Source organism: Pleurodeles waltl, chromosome 7 (genome assembly GCF_031143425.1).
Source record: "Pleurodeles waltl isolate 20211129_DDA chromosome 7, aPleWal1.hap1.20221129, whole genome shotgun sequence".
NCBI lineage: Eukaryota > Metazoa > Chordata > Amphibia > Caudata > Salamandridae > Pleurodeles > Pleurodeles waltl.
The window spans coordinates 78,567,940-78,588,931 of NC_090446.1; the positions used below are offsets into that span (position 1 = coordinate 78,567,940).

At 37.3% G+C, this 20,992-nt stretch overlaps 1 protein-coding gene across 1 annotated transcript in view; it reads left to right on the plus strand.

The window, feature by feature from the left end:
* Positions 1-20,992, plus strand: part of LOC138246829 (uncharacterized) — an 83,513-nt gene that overhangs the window by 33,040 nt on the left and 29,481 nt on the right. Inside the window, exons 23-32 of the mRNA XM_069201585.1 lie at positions 984-1,013; positions 1,743-1,772; positions 4,187-4,216; positions 4,946-4,975; positions 7,397-7,426; positions 10,219-10,248; positions 11,186-11,215; positions 13,650-13,679; positions 14,598-14,621; positions 16,193-16,222. Of these exons, the coding sequence (XP_069057686.1) occupies positions 984-1,013; positions 1,743-1,772; positions 4,187-4,216; positions 4,946-4,975; positions 7,397-7,426; positions 10,219-10,248; positions 11,186-11,215; positions 13,650-13,679; positions 14,598-14,621; positions 16,193-16,222 (294 nt within the window). The remainder of the gene's footprint in view (positions 1-983; positions 1,014-1,742; positions 1,773-4,186; positions 4,217-4,945; positions 4,976-7,396; positions 7,427-10,218; positions 10,249-11,185; positions 11,216-13,649; positions 13,680-14,597; positions 14,622-16,192; positions 16,223-20,992) is intronic.

A 20,992-nucleotide genomic window follows, 5' to 3' on the forward strand; every position in this document is an offset into this window, starting at 1 on the left:
ACGTTGGGCTATTTGACTCCAGCTAAGATATCTGTCATGTCAGAGCTGGCCAGTTACCTGCCATCAGAAAATGAGAAGTTCCTGCAGATCAAATGGTGAGGCAGAACTACAGAGTAGGTGGGACGAGATTATTGGCCATCTGAGGTAGTGGTCCTGAATCCAACAAGATTTTTGAAAGACAACAACACAGAATAATGGTAGTACCATGCAGCCAGTTGTTGTCAAGGAAAGGAAAGAATTCAAGTTACAGACAAATTCACTTGAGTAGATGAATGTGTTTTTGTCTTTGAAGAAGAAGAATATTAACTTGAGGAAGAACAATACGGATGTAATTATGTGCACGTATACTCGTACAATGTGATGTATAGTGGTATCTGGCAGATCGGACTTGGTTTCCAACAGATCTTGAATAATTTATACTGATTATTGCTATCTAGGCCAGCATTTCTTTACTGCCAAAGCAAATTATTCTATCTAGATTGCGTTGTCGGTGAGAGTCAAATAAATCCTGAAGTAAGAAGACTGGCTATCCATATTTTTGAACTAGAAGTAGTGATGATGAAGTAGGGGTTCTGAAGATGATATATAGAACACAAAGTATATACAGACTGTCCTTGGGTCCTAAGAGCTGTGCTCTAGTTCCATGCTTGTCGGGAGAAACATTGGGCTTTCTCAGTCAGAGATCCAGGTTTAACATGGCCCAAAACCTGTTTAAAACTGATTAGAAAGAGTCAGGTCCAATGTAGGCATGATTGTCAGGAAAACATTGTCCCATGATACAATGTATTAATTAGATTTCAATAAAAGGCACATCTTTCTTCTCCTCCTCTAAATTCCCAACAGGAAACGCAGGCTTCAATTATATAATTTGTGCAAAGATTCTAGTGCAAGTATGCAAAGTCATTTCTTAGAAAAACGCTTTCAGAATTACAGAATTTGGTATCCTACTGCTTGACTCAGAATATTGCTTCTGTTTTTTCTAGCATCACCATCGGACAACACTGTTGAACCAAGTAAGTACTCAGAACATTGATTGAACAATATTAATGACCTTGAGAAGTTAGGAGTTGCACATTATTACCTTCATGGACAAACATTTACTGTGCAGAATTCTCATATTGTCATATAGTTTTACATTTTATCAACTCAGGTTTCCTCCCGCTGACCTAGCAGGAAACTCTTAATGGGTCCGGTGAGAAGGTAGCCAATATGGCTAAATCCTCCCTGTCAGAAATTCGTCGGATGGTGTAAACCGTTCGCCGATCTTATAATCAGCCCCTTAGTGTCTTTTTTTAATTTCTAAAAAGACCGCTAAGTAGTCAAATGAATCCTAACTTATTTTTGTTTGAAATAAGCATTTTTAAAACCTTTGTAAAAACAGAAAAAGATATAAGGCTTTCTGCATGTTCTAAGAGTTATAATTGACACTACTCATTTAAGAGGTTGTGCATTCACACTATTCCAACATAGTGTTCAGTTCCACTCAGGCAGTTCATTTAATCAGGCTCACAGAGGAGGATGCTTATGATACTTTACATCAAATATATGTCTTTAAATGACTATCCATTGTTTTTCTCAACTAAACTTCACAGCCAGAAAAGCAGGCTTGAAATAATTCATGCCACACATAACCTGCATCTAGTTTACAAGCTCATTTCTTAGAATAAAGACATCATAATTGCTGAATTTTGTACGCTGGTGTTGACTCACATTATTAAATTGTTTTTTTATATTTGTGTTAGCATCCACATTCGAAAGCACTCTTGAGACAAGTGAGTATATTGGAACATTTAGTAACATGTCTTAATGACGTTGAGTAATTAAGAACTGTACCCACTTACATTCAGGAAGTACATTTTGTGTGCGTTCTTTATGCAGGTGACAGGGAACCAAATTCATACTATTGACAGAGCTGCTCCACTAACTATAAACTAATTGTTCCTAATCTCCTGCCTGGACTTAGAAGCAACCTAACCACCAGTTTCCTTTCTCTCCCTATGGCCTCGCTCGTCTATCAGACAGCACCAATCCCACTTCCCAAAACATGCATTTTTAGGTGAAGAACATTTCTTGTTAATAGATGCTGCTCTGACTCATTGGATTTTGGCACAACGTTCTCCAAGATAAGATTATCTCTCAAAGCCCACACATTGAATTACCTTTGCACATGTTCTGATCCCCAGGCCATGTATTTGTATACATTAGATCACTTTAAAAGTTCACTAACTAAAACAAATGCATATTACAAACAACTCTGCATCTTTTTCAGTATTTGTTTTAAAAATGAAGGTGGAATTCCAATTAGTCCTAAAGTATATTTGTTTGAAATCAACAATTTTAAAACCTTTTTAAAAACAATAAATGGAAAAGGAGCTGCTGATGCGTTTTAAAAGAATGAGAACTGACACTGCTCACTTAAGAGATCCCTACACTACATTATCCCAATATACTGTCCAGAGATAGACAGACAATATATTTCCCCAGACTGATGGAGAAGGATGCCCTACACACAGCAGCATTCATGAAAGGATTACTGTTTGTTAAATTCAGCTCTTGATAAATGTGTATGTGAGTGAAAGATTCCCAATTATATTCTATTGAAGGTTTTCAACTTCTGTCCTTCATGACTATTCATATAATCACTAATCTGGCCTCAGAAAACATTTGATTTTGGCTTCATTTAGACATACAAGTCAGCGAAATCCCAGCATCCACCATCACAGCGCTAAACCACCAACTACATCTATAGATCGCTGCTGGTTTCATTTGGATCCTTATTCCTTGCGTTCTCCCACTGATATTCAGGAGCATATTTGATAAACATACTAATACTGGGAAGGCTACTATGTTATGTAAGCCCTCTGCATCTTATTTGTTTTTGAAAATCAATCCACAACTGACTAATTCTATTTCCGAAAAGAGAAAAAGTTTCCCAGACATTCCAAATGTTTTCTTTCAGTGAAAAGGGTTTTTGTTTATCATTTTTCACATTCAAACAACCATGACTTCCATAGTTTTTTGCAAACAACAAAAAAACCTATGCATCTTAAGGTTGGATCTTCTTATGCTGAAACTCTGGGGGTACGTTAGGCTATTTGACTCCAGCTAAGATATCTCTCATGGCAGAGCTGGCCAGTTACCTGCCATCAGAAAATGAGAAGTTCCTGCAGATCAAATGGTGAGGCAGAACTACAGAGTAGGTGGGACGAGATTATTGGCCATCTGAGTTAGTTGTCCTGAATCCAACAAGATTTGCATAAGCAGCTTTGGCTCTATACACAGATTATTATGTATTGATTTTTTGAGATCTAAGAATCCAGTTGCACATATAAGACCAACCCAGCTTTGATGAAAGTATAGTTTTATTTTGCCACACTCAATTTTTTAAAGACAACAACACAGAATAATGGTAGTACCATGCAGCCAGTTGTTGTCAAGGAAAGGAAAGAATTCAAGTTACAGACAAATTCACTTGAGTAGATGAATGTGTTTTTGTCTTTGAAGAAGAAGAATATTAACTTGAGGAAGAACAATAGGGATGTAATTATGTGCACGTATACTCGTATAATGTGATGTATAGTGGTATCTGGCAGATCGGACTTGGTTTCCAACAGATCTTGAATAATTTATACTGATTATTGCAATCTAGGCCACCATTTCTTTACTGCCAAAGCAAATTATTCTATTTAGATTGCGTTGTCGGTGAGAGTCAAATAAATCCTAAAGTAAGAAGACTGGCTATCCATATTTTTGAATCAGAAGTAGTGATGATGAAGTAGGGGTTCTGAAGATGATATATAGCACACAAAGTATATACAGACTGTCCTTGGGTCCTAAGAGCTGTGCTCTAGTTCCATGCTTGTCGGGAGAAACATTGGGCTTTCTCAGTCAGAGATCCAGTTTAAACATGGCCCAAAACCTGTTTAAAACTGATTAGGTCCAATGTAGGCATGATTGCCAGGGAAATATTGTCCCATGATACAATGTATCAATTAGATTTCAATAAAAGGCACATCTTTCTTCTTCTCATCTAAATTCACAACAGGAAACGCAAGTTTCAATTAAATCATTTGTGCGAAGACTCTAGTGCAAGTATGCAAAGTCATTTCTTAGCAAAACGCTTTCAGAATTACAGAATTTGGTATCCTACTGCTTGACTCAGAATATTGCTTCTGTTTTTTTCTAGCATCACCATCAGACAACACTGTTGAACCAAGTAAGTACTCAAAGCATTGATTGAACAATATTAATGACCTTGAGAAGTTAGGAGTTGCACATAATTACCTTCATGGAGAAAAATTTACTGTGCACAATTCTCATATTGTCATATAGTTTTACATTTTATCAACTCAGGTTTCCTCCCGCTGACCTAGCAGGAAACTCTTAATGGGTCCGGTGAGAAGGTAGCCAGTATGGCAGCAACCTCCCTGTCAGAAGTTCGTTGGATGGTGTAAACCGTTAGCCGATCTCATAATCAGCCCCTTAGTGTCTTTTTTTAATTTCTAAGAAAGACCGCTAAGTAGTCAAATGAATCCTAAATTATTTTTGTTTGAAATAAGCATTTTTAAAACCTTTCTAAAAACAGAAAAATATATAAGGCTTTCTGCATGTTCTAAGAGTTATAATTGACACTACTCATTTAAGAGGTTGTGCATTCACACTATTTCAACATAGTGTTCAGTTCCACTCAGGCAGTTCATTTAATCAGGCTCACAGAGGAGGATGCTAATGATACTTTACATCAAATATATGTCTTTAAATGACTATCCATTGTTCTTCTCAACTAAACTTCACAGCCAGAAAAGCAGGCTTGAAATAATTCATGCCACACATAACCTGCACCTAGTTTACAAGCCAATTTCTTAGAATAAAGACATCATAATTGCTGAATTTTGTACGCTGGTGTTGACTCAAATTATAAAAAAAAAAATTATTTTTGTTTTAGCATCCACATTCGAAAGCACTCTTGAGACAAGTGAGTATATTGGAACATTTAGTAACATGTCTTAATGACGTTGAGTAATTAAGAACTGTACCCACTTACATTCAGGAAGTACATTTTGTGTGCGTTCTTTATGCAGGTGACATGGACCCAAATTCATACTATTGACAGAGCTGCTCCACAAACTATAACCTAATTGTTCCTAATCTCCTGCCTGGACTTAGAAGCAACCTAACCACCAGTTTCCTTTCTCTCCCTATGGCCTCGCTCGTCTATCATACAGCACCAATCCCACTTCCAAAACATGCATTTTTATGAGAAGAACATTTCTTGATAATAGATGCTGCTCTGACTCATTGGATTTGGGCACAACATTCTCCAAGATAAGATTCTCTCTGAAAGCCCACACATTGAATTACCTTTGCACATGTTTTGATCCCCAGGCCAATCGTATACATTATATCACTTTCAAAGTCCACTTACAAAAAAAAAAAGCATATTACAAACAACTTTGCATCTTTTTCAGTATTTGTTTTAAAAATGAAGGCGGAATTCCAACTAGTCCTAAAATATATTTGTTTGAAATCAACAATTTTAAAACCTTTTTTAAAACAAAAAATGGAAAAAGAGCTGCTGGTATGTTTTAAAGGAATGAGAACTGACACTGCTCACTTAAGAGATCCATAGACTACATTATCCCAAGACACTGTCCAGAGCTAGACAGACAATATATTTCCCCAGACTGATGGAGAAGGATGCCCTACACACAGCAGCATTCTTGAAAGGATTACTGTTTGTTAACTTCAGCCCTAGATAAATGTGAGTGAAAGATTCCCACTTATATTTTATTGAATGTTTTCAACTTCTGTCCTTCAGAGTACACTAAAGGCCTCATAACGATTCAGATAATCACTAATCTGGCCTCACAACAACATTCGATTTTGGCTTCATTTAGACATACAAGTCAGCGAACTCCCGGCATCCACCATCACAGCGCTAAACCACCAACTACATCTATAGATCGCTGCTGGTTTCATTTGGATCCTTATTCCTTACGTTCTCCCACTGATATGCCAGGAGCACATTTGATAAACATACCAAGGTCACTATGTTATGTCAGCCCTCTGCACGTTATTTGTTTTTGAGAATCAATCCACAAATGACTAGTTCTATTTCTGAAAGGCAAAAAAGTGTCCCAGATATTCCAAATGTTTTCTGTCAGTGAAAGGGTTTTTTGTTTATCATTTTTCACATTCGAAAAAACCATGACTTCCATGGTTTTGCAAAAACCAAAAAAAACGAAGCATCTTAAAGTTGGGTCTTCTTATGCTGAAATTCTGGGGGAACGTTAGTCTGTTTGACTCCAGCTATCTGTCATGGCAGAGCAGGCCAGGTGTCTCCCATCAGAAAACAATGAGTTCCTACAGTTAAAATGAAGATACAGAACTACAGAGTAGGTGGAACATGATTATCGGTCATATGAGGTAGTTGTCCTGAATCCAACAAGATCTGCATAAGCAGCTTTTGCCCTATACACAAATTATTATGTATTGATTTTTTGAGATCTGAGAATCCAGTTGTACATACAAGATTAACCCTGCTTAGATGAAAGTATAGTTTTATTTAGCAACACTCCATTTTTGAAAGACAACAACACAGAATAATAGTAGTGCCATGCAGCCAGTTGTTGTCAAGGAAAAAAATAAATAAAGTTATAGAAAAATTCACTTGAATAGATGAATGTGTTTTTGTCTTTGAAGAAGATGAATATTAACTTGAGGAAGAACAATATGGATGTATTTATGTGCATGTATACTCATACAATGTGATGTATAGTGGTATCTGGCAGATCGGACTTGGTTTCCAACTGACATTGAATAATTTATAGTGATTATTGCTATCTAGACTAGCATTTCTTTAGTGCCAAAAGCAAATGGTTCTATCTAGATTGCGTTGTCGGTGAGAGTCAAATAAATCCTGAAGTAAGAAGACTGGCTATCCATATTTTTGAACTAGAAGTAGCAATGATGAAGTAAGGGTGCTAAAGATGATATATAGCACACAAAGTATATATACAGGCTATCCTTGGGTCCTAAGAAATGTGCTCTAGTTCCGTGCTGGTCGTGAGAAATATTGGGCTTTCTCAGTGAGAGATCCAGGTTAAACATGGCCCAAAACCTGTTTAAAACTGATTAGAAAGAGTCAGGTCCAATGTAGTCATGATTGCCAGGGAAACATTGTCCCATGATACCATATATCAATTAGATTTCAATAAAAGGCACATCTTTCTTCTCCTCCTCTAAATTCCCAACAGGAAACGCAGGCTTCAATTATATAATTTATGCAAAGATTCTAGTGCAAGTATGAAAAGTCATTTCTTAGAAAAAAGCTTTCAGAATTACAGAATTTGGTAGACTACTGCTTGACTCAGAATATTGCTTCTGTTTTTTCCAGCATCACCATCGGACAACACTGTTGAACCAAGTAAGTACTTAGAACATTGATTGAAAAATATTAATGACCTTGAGAAGGAAGGAGTTGCACATAATTACCTTCATGGAGAAACATTTACTGTGCACATTTCTCACATTGTCATATAGTTTTAAATTTTATCAACTCAGGTTTCCGCCCACTGACCTAGCAGGAAACTCTTAATTGGTCCAGCGAGAAGGTAGGCAGTATGGCAGCAACCTCCCTGTCGGAAGTTCGTTAAATGGTGTAAACCGTTCCCGAATCTCATAATCAGCCCCTTAGTGTATTTTTTTAATTTCTAAAAAGACTGCCAAATAGTCAAATGCATCCTAAATTATTATTGTCTGAAATAAGCATTTTTAAATCGTTTCTAAGACAAAAAAGATATAGGCTTTTTGGCAAGTTCTAAGAGTTATAACTGACACTACTCATTTAAGAGGTTGTGCATTCACACTCTTCCAACATAGTGTTCAGTTCCACTCAGGCAGTTCATTTAATCAGGGTCACAGAGAAGGATGCTTATGATATTCTACATCAAATATATGTCTTTAAATGACCATCCTTTGTCCTTCTCATCTAAATTTCAGAAAAGCAGACTTCAGATAATTAATGCCACACATAACCTACAGCTATTGTACAAGCTCATTTCTTAGAATAAAGAGATCATAATTGCTGAATGTTGTACCCTGGTGTTGACTCATATTATTAAATTGTTTTTTATTTTTGTTAGCATCCACATTCGAAAGCACTGTTGAGACAAGTGGGTATATTGGAACATTTACTAAAATGTCTTAATGATGTTGAGTAATTAAGAACTGTACCCACTTACATTCAGGAAGTACATTTTGTGTGCATTCTTTATGGAGTGGACATAGACCCAAATCTAGACTATTGTCAGATCTGCTTAACTAGCTGTAAATTGATTGTTCCTTATCTCCTGTCTGCACTCAGAAGCAACCTAACCATCAGTTTCATTTCTCTTGCTATGGCCACGCTCATCTATCAGACAGCATCAATCACACTTCCACAACACACATTCTCAGAGCAAGAACATTTCTTGATAATAGATTCTCCTCTAAACACTTGGATTTGGGCACAACTTTCTCCAAGATAGGATTCTCTCAGCAAGCCTACACACTGAAGTACCTCTGCACATGTTCTGATCCCTGGGCCACATATTTTAATATATTTTAGCACTTTAAAACTACACTAACTGAAAGAAAATGTGCATATTACAAACAACTCTTGGCATCTTTTTCAGTATTTGTTTAACAAATGCAGATGGAATTTGATTCAGTCCTAAAGTATGTTTGTTTGAAATCAACAATTGTAAACCCTTTAAAAAAAAGAAAAATTGAAAATTAGCTGCTGAGATGTTTTAAAGAAGTGAGAACCGACACTGCTCACTTATGAGATTGGGAAACGACATTATCCCAAGATACTGTCCAGATATACAGGCTGACTGAGAGGGATGCCCTAAACACCGCAGCATTCTCGAAAGAAGTATTGTTACCTTAAATTGAGCTCTAGATAAATGTCTAGGTGTGTTAAAGATCCATTCTCATATTCTAGAGAATGTTTTCACCTTCTGTCCTTCAGTCCTAAAGGCCTCATTACTATTCAGATAATTACTAATCTGTCCTCACAACACCATTAGATATTGGGATTCATTTAGGCATACAGATCAGCGAAATCCATGCATCTACCATCACAGCACTAAACTACCAACTACATCTACAGATCGCTGCTGCTTTCATTTGGATCTTCATTCCTTACGTTCTCCCGCTGATATGCAATGGGCACATTCGATAAACATACTAATAATGGGAAAGCCACTATGTTATGGCAGCCTTTTTCACCTTATTTAATTTTGGGAAAGAAACCACAAATTACTAATTTTTTTTCAGAAAAGCAAAAAAGTGGCCCAGACATTCCAAACGTTTTCTATCAGTGAAAGGAGTTTTTGCTTATCATTTTTCACATTCCAACTACCATGACTTTCATAGTTTTGCAAACAATAAAAGCTAAACATCTTAAAGTTGGATCTTCTTATGCTGAAGCTCTGTGGGCACTTTAGGCCATTTGACTCCAGCTAAGATATCTGTCAAGGCAGAGCTGGCCAAGTTTCGCCCATCAGAAACTGAGCAGTTCCTGCAGTTCACATGGGGAGGCAGAACCACTGAGCAGGTGGGACATAGTGATTGGCCATTTGAGGTAGCTGTCCTGAACCCAACAAGATCTGCATAATCAGCTTTCGCTCTGCACACACAACATTTTGTATTCCTGTTTACAGATCTAAGAATCCAGTTGCACGTACAAGACTAACCCTGCTTTGATGAAAGTATACTCTTATTTTTGAACTAGCAGTACCGATGATGAAGTAAGGGTGCTGAAGATGATATACAGCCCACAAAGCAAATTAGATACAGATAGTCCTTGGGGCCCAAGAGCTATGCTGTAGTTCCGTACTGGTTTGAGAAACATTAGGCTTTCTCTGTCAGAGATCCATCTTAAATATTGTCCCTAATCCTGATTTTGAACTGATTAGAAGGAGTCAGGTCTGATGTAGTCATGGTTACAAGGGAACCATTTTCCCATGGATACCATATAGTAATTAGATAGCGTTAAAAGGACCACCTTCTTCTCATCTAAATATCAAAATAGGATACACATTTCAATTAAATCTTTTGTGCCACAGATTAAAGCGTAAGTATGGAAAGTCAATTCTTGAAAAAAAACCTATCACAATTACAGAATTTGGTAGACTGCTACTTGACTCAGATTTATGCTTCTGTTTTTTCTAGCATCACCATTGGACACCACTGCTGAAACTAGTGAGTACGCTGAACATTGACTGAAAAACATTTATGCTGTTGAAAAGTTAGGAGCTGCACATACTTACCTTCATGGAGAAACATTTACTGTGAACAATTTATAGGAGGGAACGCAGGCGAAAGCCTAGACTATTGCCAGCTAGCTGGCAAGCTATAACTTCATTGTACCTCATCTTCCTTATGGATTCAGAGGCAGCCCGACCATCTGTTTGCTCTTCTCCTCGCAGTCATGCTCATCAATCAAAACACATCAGTCACACCTCTAGAGCTGACATTTTTATCAGAAACTCTGCTCTAATCCCTTAGATTTAGACGTAAAGTTCTCCACAACTCGATTCTTTCTGAAATCCAACACACTAGAATATGTCAGTAAATGTGAAGAATCCCCAGATCACATATTTTAATAGCATTTTGCATTTTATCTATTTAAAAGAGCATTAATTTAAATCTACCTTTCATATTCAAAGGCGCATGGTGTGTCTTTTTACTTTTAATTTTTAAAAAGACTGCTAAGTAACCAAATAAACTCTAAATTATTATAGTTTGTAATCAGCATTTTTGAAACCATTTTAAAAGCAAAAAAATGACAAGGCTTCTGGCATGTTTTGAGAGTTATAATTGACACTGCTCATTTAAGAGGTTGTGAATCCACACTATCCCAACATACTGTTCAGTTCCAGTCAGATAGTTCATTTAATCAGGCTCACAGAGAAGGATCCTTATGATACTATAAATCAAATAGATGTCTTTAAATGACCATACCTTGTTCTTCTTATCTAGATTTCACAGCCAGAAATGCAGGCTTCAAATGATTCATTCCCACACATAATCTAGCAGTTTACAAACTCATTTCTTACAATAAAGTGATCATAGTTGCTGGATTTATACCCTGGTGTTTGACTCATATTATTGAATTTTTTTTTTTTTTTTTTACCAGCATCAGCTTTAGAAAGCACGTTTGAGACAAGTGAGTATATTGGAACATTTACTAAAATGGCTTAATGATGTTGAGTAATTAAGAGGTGTACCCACTTGCATTCAGGAAGTACATTGTGTGTGCATTCTTTATGGAGGGGACATAGACCCAAATCTAGACCATTGACAGAGCTGCTCAACTAGCTGTAAACGGATTGCTCCTCATCTCCTGTCTGTACTCAGAAGCAACCTAACCATCAGTTTAATTTCTCTCCCTATAGCCACGCTCATCCATCAGACAGCATCAATCACACATCCAAAACGCACATTCTCAGAACAAGAACATTTCTTGATAATAGATTCTCTTCTAAACACTTGGATTTGGGCACAACTTTCTCCAAAATAGGATTCTCTCTGTAATCCTACACCCTGAAGTACCTATGCATATGTTCTGATCCCTGGACCACATATTGTAATACATTTAGCACTTTAAAACTGCACAAACTGAACGAAAATGTGCAAATTATAAACAACTCTTTACATATTTTTCAGTATTGGTTACAAAAATGCAGATGGAATTTGAATCAGTCCTAAAGTATGTTTGTTTGAAATCAACAATTGTAAACCCTTTTTAAATTTAAAAACAAAAAATGGAAAATGAACTGCTGACATGTTTTGAAGGAGTCAGAACTGACACTGCTCACTTAGGAGATTGGGAAACTACATTATCCCAAGATACTGTCCAGAGATACAGGCTGACTGAGATGGATGCCCTAAACACAGCAGCATTCTTGAAAGAAGTATTGTTACCTTAAATTGAGCTCTAGATAGATGTGTATGTGGGTTAAAGATTCATTCTCACATTCTAGAGAATGTTTTCAACTTCTGTCCTTCAGGGTCCTTTAAAGGGCTCATTACTATTCAGATAATTACTAATCTGGCCTCACAACACCATTAGATTTGGGCTTCATTTAGCCATAATGATCAGCGAAATCCATGCATCTACCATCACAGCACTAAACTACCAACTACATCCACAGAACTCTGCTGCTTTCATTTGTATCTTCATTCCTTACGTTCTCCGGCTGATACGCCATGGGCACATTCGATAAACATACTAATACTGGGAAGGCCACTACGTTAGGCAGCCTTTTGCACCTCATTTAGTTTTGAGAAAGACCCACAAATTACTAATTTTATTTCTAAAAGGCAAAAAAGTAGCCCAGACATTCCAAACGTTTTCTATCAGTGAAAGGAGTTTTTGCTTATCAGTTTTCCCATTTCAACTACCATGAATTCCATAGTTTTACAAACAATAAAAACTAAGCATCTTAAAGTTGGATCTTCTTATGCTGAAACTCTGGGGGCACTTTAGGCCATTTGACTCCAGCTACGATATCTGTCAAGGCAGAGCTGGCCAAGTTTCGCCCACCAGAAACTGGGCAGTTCCTGCAGTTCACATGGGGAGGCAGAACCACTGAGCTGGTGGAACATAGTGATTGGCCATTTGAGGTAGCTGTCCTGAACACAACAAGATCTGCATAATCAGCTTTCGCTCTGCACAGACAACATTTTGTATTCCTGTTTAGAGAGCTAAGAATCCAGTTGCACCTACAAGACTAACCCTGCTTTGATGAAAGTATAGTTTTATTTTGCAGCACTATGTTATCGAAAGGCAGCCACACAGAATAGTAGTTGTACCATGCAGCCACTTGTTGTCAAGGTAATGAATGGAAGAAGGTTATAGAGAAATTCACTTGTAAAGATTAATGTGTTTTTGTCTTTTAAGAGGGTGAATATTAACTTGAGGAGGACCAATATGGATGTGCTTAAGTGCATGTATACTCACACATTGTGATGTAAAGTGGTAGCTGGTAGATAAGGCTTGGTTGCCAACTGATCTTTCATCATTTATAGTGATTATCGCTATTTAGGCTAGCATTGGTTTATTGCCAAAAGGAAGTGATTCTGTCTGAATTACGTTATCAGTGAGAATCAAATTAATCCTAGGATAACAAAACTTGTTATACCTATGTTTGAACTGGAAGTACTGATGATGAAGTAAGGGTGCTGAAGATGATATACAGCCCACAAAGCAAATTAGATACAGATAGTCCTTGGGGCCCAAGAACTATGCTGTAGTTCTGTACTGGTTGTGAGAAACATTAGGCTTTCTCTGCCAGAGATCCAGCTTACATATGGTCTCTAAACCTGATTCAAAACTGATTAGAAGGAGTCAGGTCTGATGTAGTCATGGTTACCAGTGAACCATTTTCCCATGATACCATATAGCAATTAGATAGCGTTAAAAGGACCACCTTTCTTCTTCTCATCTTAATATCAAAATAGGAAACACATTTCAATTAAATCTTTTGTGCCAAGATTCTAGTGCAAGTGTGCAAAGTCACTTCTTAGAAAAAAGCTGTCAAACTACTCAATTTGGTAGCCTTTTTGTTGACTCAGATTATTGGTTTTGCTTTTTCTAGCATCACCATCAGACAACACTGTTGAACCAAGTGAGTACTCTGAACATTGACTGAAAAATATTTTTGATGTTAAAAGTTAGGAGTTGGACATACTTACCTTCATGGAGCAAAATGTACTGTGCACAACTTATGGGAGTGGACGGACGCAAAAGACTAGATTATTGACAGCTAGCTAGCTATAAGCTCATTGTTCCTCACCTTCCTTCTGGATTCGGAGGCAGCCTGCCCTTCTCCTCGCAGTCATGCTCATCAATCAAAGAGCTCCAGTCACATCTCCAGAGCTCACATTTTTAGCTAAAACTCTGCTCTAAACCCTTAGATTTGGACATAAAGTTCTCACAATTGGATATTCTCTGTAGAAGCCTATAAACTATATTACTTCAGTACATGTGGAGGATCCCCAGATCACATATTGTAATCTAATATTACATTTTATCATTTTAAAAAGGAAATCATTTAGCTTTTACATTCAAAAGAGCACTTGGTTTCTTTTTTCCTTTTAATTTGAAAAAAGACTACTAAATAGCCAAATACATCCTAAATAATTATTGTTTGAAATCAGCATTTTTAAACCTTTTTTTAAAACAAAAAAAGATAAAGCTTCTGTCATGTTTCAAGAGTTATAATTGACATTGCTCATTTAGGAGGTTGTGAATCCACACTATCCCAAAATACTGTTTAATTCCAGTAAGGCAGTTCATTTAATCAGGCTACCATACAAGGATCCTTAGGATACTATACATCAAATATATGTCTTTAAATGGCCTTCCATTGTTCTTCTCATCCATATTTCAGAGAAAGAAATGCAGGCTTCAAATGAATCATTCCTGCACAGAATTTACACCCAGTTTGCAAACTCATTTCTTAGAATAGCATAATCATATTTGCTGGATTGTGTACCCTGGTGTTGGACTGACACTATTAAATTGTTTTTTTCCCTTGCTTCAGCCTTAGAAAGCACTGTTGAGACAAGTGAGTATATACAAACATTTACTAAAATGTTTTAATGATGTTGAATAATTAAGAGCTGTACCCACTTACATTCAGGAAGTAAATTCTGTGTCTTTTCTTAATGGAGGTGACACAGACCCATGTTTTGGCTATTGACAGAGCTGCTAAACTAGCTGTAAACTGATTGTTTCTAATCTCCTGTCTGCACTCAGCAGCGACCTAACACTCAGTTTCCTTTCTCTCCCTATTCGCCTGCTCATGTATCAGACAGCGTTAATTACATATCCAAAACACAGATTTTTAAGATAAGAACATTTCCGGATAATAGATGCTGCTCTAAATCGTTGTAATTGGACACAGTGTTCTCCAAGATATGATTCTCTCTGCAAGCCTAGACACTGAAGTACCTCTGCACATTTTCTGATCTCTGGACCACCTGTTTTAATACATTTTATCACTTTAAAAGTGCTCTAACTGAAAGAAAATGTGCATACTACAAACAACTCTTCGCATCTTTTATTACTATTTGGTTAAAAAAATGCAGCTGCAATTCCAATCAGTCCTAAAATATATGTGTTTGAAATCAACAATTTTTAGACATTTATAAAAACAAAGAAACAGGGAAAAAGGCTGCTTATGTTTCTTAAAGGACTGAGAAATGACACTGCTCACTTAAGAGTTTGGGAAACTACACTATCCCAAGATACTGTCCAGGGCTAGTTATCCAATATATTTCATCAGGCCCACTGAGAAGGATGCACTAAACACTGCAACATTTTTCAAATAATTATTGTTACGTTAAATTTACCTTTAGATAAATGTGTATGTGAGTGAAGGATTCCCTCTCACGTGCTAGTGAATGTTTTCAACTCCTGTCCTTCAGAGTACACTAAACCCTCATGACTTTTCAGATAATCACTAATCTGGCCTCACAAAACATTGGATTTTGGCTTCATTTAGACATACAGGTCAGTGAAATCCATGCAACCACCATCACAGCGCTAAACCACCAACTACATCTCTAGACCACTGCTGGTTCATTTGGATCCTTATTCCTTGAGTTCTCCGGCTGATATGCCAGGAGCATATTTGATAAACATTCTAATACTGGGAAGGCCACTATATTAAGGCAGCCCTCTGCACTTTGTTTGTTTTTGATAATCAGTCCACAAATGACTAATATTATTTCTGAAAGACAAAAAAAGGTGTCCCAGACATTCCAAATGTTTTCTGTCAGTGAAAGGAGTTTTTGTTTACAATTTTTCAAATGCCAAAATCCGCAACTTCCATAGTTTTGCAAACAATAAAAACAACTAAGCATCTTAAAACTGGATCTTCTTATGCTGAAACTTTGGGGACACTTTAGGCCATTTAACTCCAGCTAAATCTGTCAAGGTATGCCAAGTATCTAAAATAGGGCCATCATTTTTTCCTATCTAAATTCACAACAGGAAACTCAGGTTTCATTTAAATCATGTGTGCCACAGATTAAAGTGTAAGTATGCAAAGTAATTTCTAAAAAAAAAAACTATCATAATTACAGAATTTGGTAGACTGCTGCTTGACTCAGAATTTTGCTCTGTTTTTTATAGCATCACCTTTGGACACCACTACTGAAACTAGTGAGTACAATGAACATTGGTTGAAAAACATTTATGCTGTTGAGAAGTTAAGAGTTGCACAAACTTACCTTCATGGAGAAAGATTTACTGTGAACAATTTATAGGAGGGAACGCAGGCGAAAGCCTAGACTATTGACAGCTAGCTGGCTGGCTATACCCTCATTGTTCTTCACCTTCTTTTTGGATTCAGAGGCAGCCCGACCATCTGTTCCCCTTCTCATCGCAGTCATGCTCATTAATCAAACAGCATAAGTCTCACACCTCCAGAGCTGAAATTTGTAGCAGAAACTCTGCACTAAAACCTTAGATTTGGACATAAAGTTCCCCACAACTAGATTCTCTCTGAAAGCCTACACACTAGAATACTTCAGTGCATGTGTAGAATCCCCATATCACATATTTTAATACAATTTTACATTTTATCTATTTCAAAGAGCAGTAACTTAACTCTAGCTTTTACATTCGAAAGAGTATGTGGTGTCTTTTTTCTTTTAATTTCTAAAAAGACTGCTAAATAGGCAAATAAACCCTAAATTATTATAGTTTGAAATCAGCATTTTTTAAACAATTTTCAAAGCAAAAAAGAGATAAGGCTTCTGACATGTTTTAAGAGTTAGTATTGACACTGCTCATTTCAGAGGTTGTGAATCCACACTATCGCAACATACTGTTGAGTTCCATCCTTTCAGTTAATCAGGCTCACAGAGAAGGATCCTTATGATACTATTCATCAAACAGATGTCTTTATATCACTATCCATTGTTCTTCTTTTCAACTTTTCACAGCCAGAAATGCAGCCTTCAAATGATTAATTCCTACACATAATCTACAACCGGTTTACAAACTCATTTCTTACAATCATAGTTGCCGGATTTTATACCCTGGTGTTTGACTCATATTATATATATATATATATTTTTTGCCAGCATCAGCCCTCAAAAGCACTGTTGAGACTAGTGAGTATATTGGAACATTTATTAAAATGTCTTAATGATGTTGAGTAATTAAGAGGTGTACCCACTTACATTCGGGAAGTACATTTTGTGCGCATTCTTCATGGAGTGGACATAGACCCAAGTCTAGACTATTGACAGAGCTGCTTAGATAACTGTAAACTGATTGTTCCTTATCTCCTGTCTCCACTCAGAAGCAACCTAACCATCAGCTTCATTTCTCTCCCTATGGCCTCACTCATCTATCAGACAGCATCAATCACACGTCCAAAACACACATTCTCAGAGCAAGAACATTTCTTGATAATAGATTCTCCTCTAAACACTTGGATTTGGGCACAACTTTCTCCAAGATACGATTCTCTCTGCACGTCTACACACTGAAATATCTCTGCAAATGTTCTGATCCCTGGGCCACATATTTTAAAACATTTTAGCACTTTAAAACTGCACTAACTGAAAGAAAATGTGCATATTACAAACAACTCTTTGCATCTTTTTCAGTATTTGTTAAACAAATGCAGATGGAATTTTAATCAGTGCTAAAGTATGTTTGTTTGAAATCAACAATTGTTAACCCTTTTTAAAAACAAAAAATGGAAAATTAGCTGCTGACATGTTTTAAATGAGTGAGAACTTACACTGCTCACTTATGAGATTGGGAAACTACATTATCCTAAGATAGTGTCCAGAGATACAGGCTGACTGAGATGGATGCCCTAAACACAGCAATATTCTTCAAAGAAGTATTGTTACCTTAAATTGAGCTCTAGGTAAAAGTGTATGTGGGTTAAAGAATCATTCTCACATTCTAGAGAATGTTTTCAACTTCTGTCCTTCAGGGTCCATTAAAGGACTCATTACTATTCAGATAATTACTAATCTGGCCTCACAACACCATTAGATTTTGGGCCTCATTTAGGCATACAGATCAGCGAAATCCATGCATCTACCATCACAGCACTAAACTACCAACTACATCTACTGGTCGCTGCTGCTTTCATTTGGATCTTCATTCCTTACATTCTCCCGCTGGTACGCCATGTGCACATTCGATAAACATACTAATACTGGGAAGGCCACTGTGTATTGGCAGCCTTTTGCACCTTATTTATTTTTGGGAAAGAAACCACAAATTACTAATTTTATTTCTGAAAGGCAAAAAAGTAGCTCAGACATTCCAAAAGTTTTCTATCAGTGAAAGGAGTTTTTGCTTATCATTTTTCACATTCCAACTACCATGACTTTCATACTTTTGCAAACAATAAAAAAGTAAGCATTTTAAAGTTGGATCTTCTTATGTTGAAACTCTGTGGGCACTTTAGGCCATTTGACTCCAGCTAAGATATCTGTCAAGGCAGAGCTGGCCAAGTTTCGCCCATCAGAAACTGAGCAGTTCCTGCAGTTCACATGGGGAGGCAGAACCACTGAGCTGGTGGAACATAGTGATTGGCCATTTGAGGTAGCTGTCCTGAACACAACAAGATCTGCATAATCAGCTTTCGCTCTGCACACACAACATTTTGTATTCCTTTTTAGAGAGCTAAGAATCCAGTTGCACATACAAGACTAACCCTGCTTTGATGAAAGTATAGTTTTATTTTGCAGCACTCAGTTATCGAAAGGCAGCCACACAAAATAGTGGGAGTACTATTCAGCCAGTTGCCGTCAAGGAAAACAAAGAGATAAAGTTACCGAGAAATTCAGTTGAAATGATGAATGTGTCTTTTTTAAAGAAGAAGATGAATATTAACTTGAGGTGCAGCATTCTGGATGTAATTAGGAGCAAGTATACTCACAGAATGTGATTTAAAATATTATCTAGGAGATCCTACTGGGATATCAGCCGATCTTGAATACTTCATACTGATTGTTGCTATCTTGCCTAGCATTCTTTTTTTGCCACAAGGAAATTATTCTATCTGAATCTCTTTATCAATGAGAGTCAAATCAATCCTAGAATATGAAAAATGGTTAGCCTGATTTTTGAACTAGCAGCACAGATGATGAATTAAGGTTGCTGGAGATGATGCACAGCTCATAAATATATACAGATTGTCCTATGACCTATGCTCTAGTTCCATACTTCTTGTGAGAAAGATTAGGCTTCCTCTATCTGAGATCCAGGTTAAACATGGTCCCAAAACATATGTTAAAACTGGTTAGAAAGAGTAATTCCTGAAGTACTTATGGATGCCAGGGAACGTTTGTCCCATGATACCATTTATCTAGAGATCTCTGTTGGTTCAATTTGGATTTTTATGCCTTATGTTCTCTTGCAGCCATGCCAAGAGCACGTTGTTAGTCATTTAAAGTAGTTGTCCTCCATACTCCAAGATCTGCATTCGCAGTTTGTCTTTAAAACACAGGACATTCCGTATTACTCTTTTGAGATCTGAGAGTCCATTTCCACATAACAAGAGAAACCCTACTCCTATGCAAATATAGTTTTATTTTAAAGCATTTAGGTCCTGATTTAGAGTTTGGCGGATTGACAGAGGGGGTTACTCCATCACAAATGTGAAGGATATCCCATCCACCATTTTACTATCCCATAATAGCCTATAGAGATCACAATGCAGCGGGACTGATATCTGTCAAGTTTGTTCGGAATAACCCCCCCTGTCAATCTCCAAATCAGGCCCTAAGTTATTGAAAGTCAGCAATGTAGAATATTGATAGTACCAGGCAGCCAGTTGACAAAGAAATAAAGTTACAGAGAAATTCCTTTGAAAAGATGAGTGTGGTTTTGCTTTGAAGAAGATGAAGATAACTTGAGGTAGAGCAATCTGGATGTAAATATCTGCCCCTATACTTACACAATATGATGTCAAATAATATCCGGTGGATTTGACTTGGCTTACAGCTGAACTTGAATAATTCATACTGATAATCGCTACCTAGGGTAGCATTGGCTTATTGCCAAAAGAAAATGTTTCTATTTGCAGTTCCTTATCAGTGAGAGTCAAATCAATCTGTCATGGCTCCTAAACTCACATTTTTAGCAGAAGAATATTTCCAAATTATGGATTCTGCTTGAAATCTTTGGATTTGGGCATATGGTTATGAACCATATGATGAACTCTGCATGCCTAAACATCAGAATAACTCATTATATCTGCTGTACCGCTAGACCACATAATATAATATATTTTATCAATTTTAAATTGTATTTACTTAAGAAAAATGTACAAATTGGAAATAGTTAATTCTTTCTATTTTGGTATTCATTTTTTTAAAAAGGCAGCTGAATAACCAAATTAGCCCTTTAGTATATTTGCTTGAAATCAGCACTTCAAAAGATTTTCTTAAAACAAAATAAACAAACGCTAAAAGGGGCCTCAAATGGTTTAAAAGAGTGATAACTGACACTGACCAAATCAAATCAAATCATTAACATTTATAAAGCGCGCTACTCACCCGTGCGGGTCTCAAGGCGCTAGGGGGGAAAGGGGGGGTTATCGCTGCTCGAACAGCCAAGTCTTTAGGAGTCTCCGGAAAGCGGAGTGGTCCTGGGTGGTCCTGAGGCTGGTGGGGAGGGAGTTCCAGGTCTTGGCCGCCAGGAAGGAGAAAGATCTCCCACCCGCCGTGGAGCGGCGGGTGCGAGGGACGGCAGCAAGTGCGAGGCCAGCGGAGCGGAGGGGGCGGGTGGGGACGTAGAAGCTGAGGCGTCTGTTGAGGTATTCCGGTCCCTTGTTGTGGAGGGCTTTGTGTGCGTGGGTGAGAAGACGGAAGGTGATCCTTTTGCTGACTGGGAGCCAATGCAGGTGTCTCAGGTGTGCGGAGATGTGGCTGTTGCGGGGTACGTCGAGGATGA